Raw genomic sequence first — 8278 nt, forward strand, 5'->3', positions numbered from 1 at the left:
TTCCACATTTTTAGCGTGAAAGGGCCACTTCTCTTCAAATNTATTTTAAATTGAAATTAACTTATTTTCAGTGTTTGCCGTTTGCAAAATTTACGGCAATCATTTTTGGGGTAACTATATTGGTTTTCAAAGATCAGAACCTTAAGTTTCAAATTTCTAAGCAAACTGTAAATCCAGAACTCATAATTTTCCACATTTTTAGTGTGAAAGGGCCACTTCTGTTCAAATATATTTGTGAGAAGGACCAATACAACGAAGCAGACGTAAGAGCTTACAGTCGTCAGTTGATGTCAGCCTTACACTGGTTACACCAATACAATATTGCGCATCTCGATGTGAAGGTAAATTCCTTATATTTTTATGTAAGTAACTGTCAAGGAACCTTAATATTGTGAGATCCTCATTAAGAAATTTAATCAAAACAGCACTACGTAATTTTTTTGAATGAATATAACTCATTTTTATGCAGCATGCTTTAAAGTAATTTTCCACGCAGCCCGAAAACGTGATGGTCGACCTATCCCCGCCCGCCCCTCTTCTAAAACTCGTCGACTTCGGCGACTCGGTGAACACCTCGAAGAACGTCATCTTACCGCCGGCCTGCCTAGAATTCGCCTCCCCCGAACTGGTCCTGGGCCAGCCCGTAGGGAAACACACCGACTACTGGGCGGCGGGTGTATTCCTCTACGTCCTACTCAGCGGGGTTTCCCCTTTCCTCGACGACTCGATGGAAGAAACCACCGCCAACATCCTCAAATGCGATTACTGTTTTCCCGACGAGTATTTCCAAGGTATTTCCGGCGAGGCCAAGGAACTGATCGGCAAGATGCTGGTTTTGGTGCCGTCGCAGAGGATGGATATGGACCGCTGCCTGGACTCCGTGTGGATGAAGAAGGTAAGACGAACAGATAAATTGTGGTTCGTCGTGGGAAAAGTATTAGGAACGGTCACTGTTACTCAGTGCTTGGGACTTCGAGTGGCCAAACCACCACAGCTGTTTACTGGGCATTGCGTATATAAATCAGGGCTGCTCGGAGCATTAGTCGGCAGAGTAGTTGTTTTAATAATTTTGATTACAACAAATTTTGTTCCTCAAAAACATATTTTTAGGTTCAAATATCTCGGAAATGCGATTTTTTTTTAATTTTAGCACCGCAAGAATTATCTGGTGCTTAAAATGGGTTTTCCAGTTTTCAGAGGTCCTGTTATCGAAATGTTTTGCTAGAATTAAAGTTCAGTTGCCGTATAAAATTTTTTTTGCATGACAGTTATATTTCTTCTCATTTTTAAGATTTCAAGCCGGGAACTTTTGAATCGAACACGGAAATCTGACTACACCACTGGATTCTTTATCCTGTCAATGCGAATTGTACCAAATTTTGAGAAGAAATATTCAATAATTTTTAATTTTAAAGGATGAACCGATTACGAATAACGCAAAAAAAAAACATACTAATAATGACATAAACACGTACACATAAATTGAACCATAACCTTACATTTATTTTTTATTATTTGAAACTGCACATTACAGAAAAACACAGTTATGTGTTTATCCCAATGAATACTTTTTCACGAAATACGGTACAAACGGTGAGGAAGTGTAGAATTCAGTAGGATAGTCAAATTTTAAATAAAAAATGCGCAAATTTTTTCAAATTTCATGCTGAAAAAAAGACGAGACCAACATTTTCAAAGTGGCTATAAAGTTGCTGAAAATGTACCTTAGCCGAAAGAAAACTCCACCAAAAGCGGATTTACCGCCTCAATTATGGAATAGGGCACACTTTTGATTTTTTTCAACCAAATGTTTAAATTTTCAGGAAGACTCCTCCGTCGTCATCCCATCGTCCCGTCTGAAAACCTTCATGCAACGCAGACACCCCATGAACGTCGCCACAAGCCCGACTAGTCCCGTTTACTACAACGAACACATGTTTTAACCGACTCCCGTTTTGAGTGTATCGTGTCTTACGCTGTATACTGTTTAGTATGTGATATTTGTACATGTTAGTTTTATAAAACGTAACAAAGATTTGTTTTAGAGACGTAGCATATCGTAGTTTTTTTTTCCATTTCAGTTCATCGCCTAATGTTAGATTACGTGACGAGCACTGTACATTTTATTATTTAACACGTGTGACTGTTAACTTATTGTAGTTATATTACGGATTTGTAAATATGGACATTAAAAGTATTTTATTAAAGGCTTCTTTTATTTCGCATGCGATCAATCGGTTAAAAAATATATATTTTATTGGCAGTATTTTTACTCTAATTTGAGAAGAATGAAATAACCCAATATTTTCTTCTGAAATACCACAATCAAATTTTGATGGTTTTTAAATAGAAATGGAACAATTTAACATGTAAAACCGCCATTTTTTGGGACAAATGAAACAGTCCGTTGCGGTACTTGGTCAATTTAGGGTCAAATTATACAGAATTTTCATTAATGATTACAAGTCACACCTAGCTTAGGCAACCAACATTGCGCTGCTGGTACCGTCAATTAAAAATACCTAATTCTTAGCGTCACCGATATTAATGATAGCGTCTACGCTCGACAAAATGCAATTGCTGATTGGTGGAATGGAATCACGTGAAAAATTACACCGGTGAAAGCAATAAAACAAATTTGAATTTTTAATGCGTTTTTTCGCAATTAATTTCAATTTTCACTTAGTCTGAAGAGATTATTACGCAATAACCCAAGATTTTCATCTAAAATACTACTAAAGTTTTACATTACAACAAATTTTGATTTTTTTTATAAATAGCACAGATACTTATATCAACCGCTTGAGCAAACGAAAAAAATCAGTTGTGTCAATCTAGGGACTTTAATCACTGTTCCCAGATTCTTAAGGTGGCCATATTCCTGGCCGAGAAATAGTGAAATTTCTGGCGTTTTTAGGTACTGAAATCTTTAAAAGTAAAACGTGTAGAACAAAAGTAAGCACAAAAATGAAATCCTTGATGTTTTGTTTATTGATTGTTACCATTTAAATTTACTCAAATAAAATAATAAGTAAAAAAAACGTTTGTAAAACATGCGTTTGCTGTTATTCTAACCCCACATTTTAAGAATTATTTTCACGTACTTATAAATAAAAGTAAACAATTTTATATGTAGGACTAAGCAAGTAAATGTTATAAGAATATTTACATGTGGAGTTATATATAAAAAAGTTAGTATTTTCGTAGATTTCAGTACCTAAAACCTTGACGGTTTGATCGTTTTTTGCACCTGTTTATTCGTTTTACTGCGGCGTCTTTGAAAATACTCAGGTGGTATGACATAACATTCCTATTATTTGATAAGCTTTAGATTATTCAGTTATTAAATGTTTGAAATTATTTGTCTTTGCGGAAAACACTATTTAAAGAATATGGGGCCCTTAAAGTACCTACCATAATCACGAGCCACCTTCGCACGTAAGATATAAAGAACACGAGGGTCTGTCTAAATGTTGACATTAATTTTAAAGAAAGTTAGGCCGTCCGCAATCAGAGGGCAGTGGAATCGGCACCATCAAATATAAGACCTCTTTGATGCAGAGATGTAGCGTATAGGTGATGGGGTGATTTGAAATAAATATTGAATTATATTGCGCCCTCTGATCTTTCAAATATAGGATATAGGGGATGTTGCAGAAAATCACGTTAGATAACTAAATATACTTATCTACCCCTCCCTTTGATCCTAAATTTAAAGTACCTGTACTCTGTACATTATTTTTTTAAATTCTTTAACTTTGTTTTAACGAATTTAACAATATACATATGTAAAATAATATACAGTATGTCCACGGTTAGAGTGGAAAAGAGGGAAAATATTTTTATTTTTCATTTTACGAGAAAAAGACATTAAAATTTTTGCTGGTCTTTAATACTCCGGTTGGCAAGGAAAACTTTCATGTGATCAGAAAATCGGTAAATATAAAAATCGTTCAAGAATAAACTGCCTTTGTTTTAACAATACAGAAATATATTATTAAGGAAAGTTGCTTAGAACAGAAATTTTTATTATAATTTCAATTTGTGTATGAATCAGCCTACTTTGATAGAAATGGGTAATAAAACATTTTTATTGTTCATTTTACGACAAAAAGGCATTCTTGATTAAAATTTTTGCTCGTCTTTAAAACGCGGTTGGCACGAAGAACTTAAATCTTGCATGTACAGGGTGATCAGAAAATCGGTACCTAAATATAAAAATCGTTCAAGTATAAATTGCTTTTTGCTCATCATTCAAATATAATTTGCATGAAGAAATTTAGTAATTTTGCCAAAACGTTGTATTAAATAATTGTTTTCCTGCAACGTAAACATAACGAGCGTTCAAATAAAAACGTGGTCGAAGTTGGCTCTGACACATTGGACGTAGGGAGTAGCTTATAGCGACCAACTTAACCTCATTTCTCAACGAGCTGTATAGCAGCTGTCAGTTTCAATAACGTTAATGACTATATAACTTTATTTTAAAGAATAATCGTGATAACAATAACAAACAATTAAAGGAGCTGCGGAAAGTGTCCCCCTCCTTGTTATAACAATAAATTAAAGCAGCTGCTGAAAGTGTCCCCCTCCTTGTTCCAAGCACTTTTCACACCTGTTCCTCAAAGAATTAAAGACATTTTCTAAGATGCTCGGGGTATTGTTAATTTCACGAATCTTGTCTATAAGTCGAGCCTGCAGATGGTTTAAATCAGGAATAGGCAGTTCAAAAATAGTGTTTTTAAGGTAAGGCCACAAAAAGAAATCACACGGCGTAATATCACATGACCTCGGTGGAAATTCATGTTCAGCATTGAGACTTATTAGTCGATTTTGGAAAACTTCCCTCAACATATTCATCGTCTCGCCTGCCGTATGTGCCCTTGCGCCATCTTGTTGAAAGTAAAAGTTTGTAATTTCGTTTTCTTCCAGCTGGTTAACAAAAGGAGCGATAATTTCTTCTCTATACCTTTGCGCAGTAAGAGTACCATTAAAAAAAATAGGTCCATAAATCCTCCTTCGATTGAGAGCACACCAAACTCCAATTTTTTGAGCGTGTAGAGGGCCCTCGACAAAAAAGTTATCTGGTTTTTCAGAAGACCACATTCTCATATTCTGTGAGTTTACGTAACCACTTAAATGAAACCAGGCTTCATCAGAAAAAAAGGTGATATTATGAAGTTCACCGTAGTTGTTTAAAAACCATTCACAAAATACAGCCCGTCGCGGAAAATCAACTTCATGAAGTTCTTGCTGACAAGTTAAACGATAGGAGAACAAACGCAAATCTTTTTTTAACACTGTGTGGCAGGTACCGACTGATACTCCCACCATTTGTGATAAAACACGTACAGAAGTTCTTGGCGCATTTTCCATTATTTGTTGGACATTTTCTTTTAATTCTTCAGTCCGCTTTTTAGGTCGGCCGCTTCCTTCTTTTCTTGTTACACTGCCCGTTTCACGAAAAACATTAACACAACGCTGAACTGCACTTTGAAAAATTTTGTACTCAACAACGCCGGGAAATTGATTTTGAAATTCTATGAAACATTCCTCAATAGAATACTTCCATATTCCATCAATCTTGCGTCCATTTCTAAAGTAGGACTCTATGATAAACACTTTTTGTTCTTGAGAAAACACCATTTTAAACGCTTTTTAAAACGAAAATATTCAAATTGATAGCGGCGATATAGCGCTTTGACAGATGACGTTTAAGTTCATTTGCTATACGCTACGCCCTACGTCCAAATTTTCAGAACCAACTTGACCACGTTTTTATTTGAACGCTCGTTATTAAGCATATCTGTCACTATTACTCAAAAACCCTATCACTTTTCGTCATGATGGTTGTTCTCAAACTTTTTCATTCTCCATTCTTCCTGATTTTCCAAATTCTCGTTTTTAAGGCAAAAAAGTGTATATTATTAGTATCGTAAATTTCCTCTTTTGGAAACATGCACAAAATAATAACGAAAAAAGAATCCCCGACTATTATTCGCCGTATATTTCAGCAAGGCCACCCCAGTTTTTATTTTTCCCGAGTAATAAATCCCCTAATCTAACCTAACGTCGGACAGAGAAAGGTGCGTCCAAAACCCCGCTCCGCCCCGCCGCTCCGAGCGTCCCCCGGCAAAAATGCGGCTGCCGCTGCGGCGATCTCAAGGTCGAGTGGCGGACGTCACGTGGCGCGCCAGAGTCCGACCCTGGATTTAACCCCGAGAGAAAGAAAGCGAGCCAGTTCGATCAATAAAGCCCGAAAATAGGCCGGGCGGAGCGCGCCTGTTGCTAGGCAACCCACTCTACTGGCATGACACACTGACACCCTGAATTATATAAGCCCGCGAGAGGGACTCCATGAATATTTCAGCGGGCGCTGCCGGGCAGGTGGGGAGCCTTTAGCATTAGCGGTTTTAAGGGATTGCGTCCCATTAAAAAGCCTACGAATGGGTGCTCACTAGAAGCAAATTATAATTAGCGAGAATTGGTTGCAACTGTCACTATTATGCATTTATCGTAACGGCGTCGTTATGGAAAACTTTCAGAACCGATTACTCTCTTCAAAACGTAGAGATTTTTCGTCAAATTAATTATTCCTAAGGGCTTGTATAAACATCGTTGGGAGTATTAGATTCAGGACAAGAGGAAGTCAGGCCGTTGGCGGCTAGGTGGCAGCAGCCACGAGCCATGAACCTCAAACAGAGGTGATTGCAATGCCCTCTGGATCCTGACAAGTGTCATAATTTGTGGACAAATGTCAGTCCTAACTTTTACTTAATAAAATAACTTTAAACAAATTTGTACTTTAAACTTTCATACATAAAATAATCTGATAATTTGTCGCTATATCGCTCACTGTAACATCCTGTAGAGATAGATTTCGCAACATACATAATTAAAATATTTAAATTGACTCGGATCGACGGCCGGTGTAGTGTGCAGGACCCTTAACTGTTGCTCCCGGCAATGATTAAACTCCTATAAATAATTTGAGAAATAGTGGGAAACAAGCAGCTGACGTTTGGGTTAGGGAATTCTTGAAATATCTCCACAATTGTAACATCCCTTTGTTGTGAGTTGGAGAATGAAACGCCTCAACTTTTGATATGTGGCTACAAGACATGCCATCAAATCATCCTGCGCGGCATTGTTTCATTTATTTCAGCAGAACAGAGCCCAACAATAGTGGTACTTTGTTGAATTGTGGAGAGAACAAATGTAAATGAAAGTGTTGAAAACAACTAAAACTTTGAAAACGTACGTTCCAAACATGACCGAAAGTTTTCTTCATAAGATTTTATACGTACAAATTGACTCGGAAAAGTAAATGGTAATCCAATTTTTTCTAAATCTCGTAGGCATTATCTAACTTACGTCTCAATATAACAATCTGCTGAATACTGTAAAAGGTTTTTCTCATCGCTTTAGGCGTTCACTGCTTTATTTTTAGACTCCTTTGAGTCCTTTATTACATTAGGACAAATCGAACTGATGTTCTGTGTTCTGAAAAGATTTGAAAGCTTCAAATGCTTTTTTCCTCGAAACTGCCCGTATACGGAGAAAATAAAACAGACAAAACAATTCTAACAATATATTGGTGTAATTTTGATTTTATTCCAACATATGAAAAAATTGAAATTCTTTTCATCTTGTTATAGAAGAAGATAGATTCTTTATACACATCACTGTGTTCTTTAAAAACAAGCAAAGAGCAACAAAAAATTGGCCTACAGGCCTTTAAATCTATCCATCTTCGATATAAAATAACTGACACTATTTTATTGCAAATACTGTGTTTTCTGGTACATCTAATGGTACACAAAACGATCTAATAGACGGGCCTTGTTTTTTTTGGTTCTCTGTTTTTTATTCTCTAAAATTGAGGTTAGGGAGCACACACCCTCGCGTAGTTTTCGAGATAACCCCTTATAAACCCCACAAAATTAAACAGAGTTAATTTGTTCTGAAATTTTGTTCCTCCTAATTTTTAACAATTTCTATGCTTTTTTATTTGTTAACAATAAACGTTTGGTTGTGCCTCGACGTTACGCCTCTGGCGTACGTCTGAATGCTCGTCACGTGACTTAAATCAACAAACGATGATGTGTGGTTTCGGTTTATTTCAAATAACGAAAAGGCGACGTTCTGGAAACTGCGTTTTATTCAATTTTCATCCACTGCACATAAAAAATCGCGCTGTGCCCTTGGCGTGACCTTCACGTAAAATTCGTTGTTGCTGTGAACTCATCTTTCCGTCTGACTCTTCACCTCGTCCATA

General features: G+C 36.6%; 1 protein-coding gene across 1 annotated transcript in view; it reads left to right on the plus strand.

Annotated features, from left to right (window-relative positions):
* Positions 1-2207, plus strand: part of LOC108907445 (triple functional domain protein) — a 74126-nt gene extending 71919 nt beyond the window's left edge. The window contains exons 18-20 of the mRNA XM_018711127.1: positions 203-341; positions 497-895; positions 1824-2207. Coding sequence (XP_018566643.1) covers positions 203-341; positions 497-895; positions 1824-1943 — 658 coding nt within the window. The 3' untranslated portion in view covers positions 1944-2207. The remainder of the gene's footprint in view (positions 1-202; positions 342-496; positions 896-1823) is intronic.
* Positions 2208-8278: the final 6071 nt, after the last annotated feature.

The sequence above is a fragment of the Anoplophora glabripennis genome, unplaced genomic scaffold, assembly GCF_000390285.2.
Source record: "Anoplophora glabripennis isolate ALB-LARVAE unplaced genomic scaffold, Agla_2.0 scaffold5, whole genome shotgun sequence".
In the NCBI taxonomy this organism is placed as follows: domain Eukaryota; kingdom Metazoa; phylum Arthropoda; class Insecta; order Coleoptera; family Cerambycidae; genus Anoplophora; species Anoplophora glabripennis.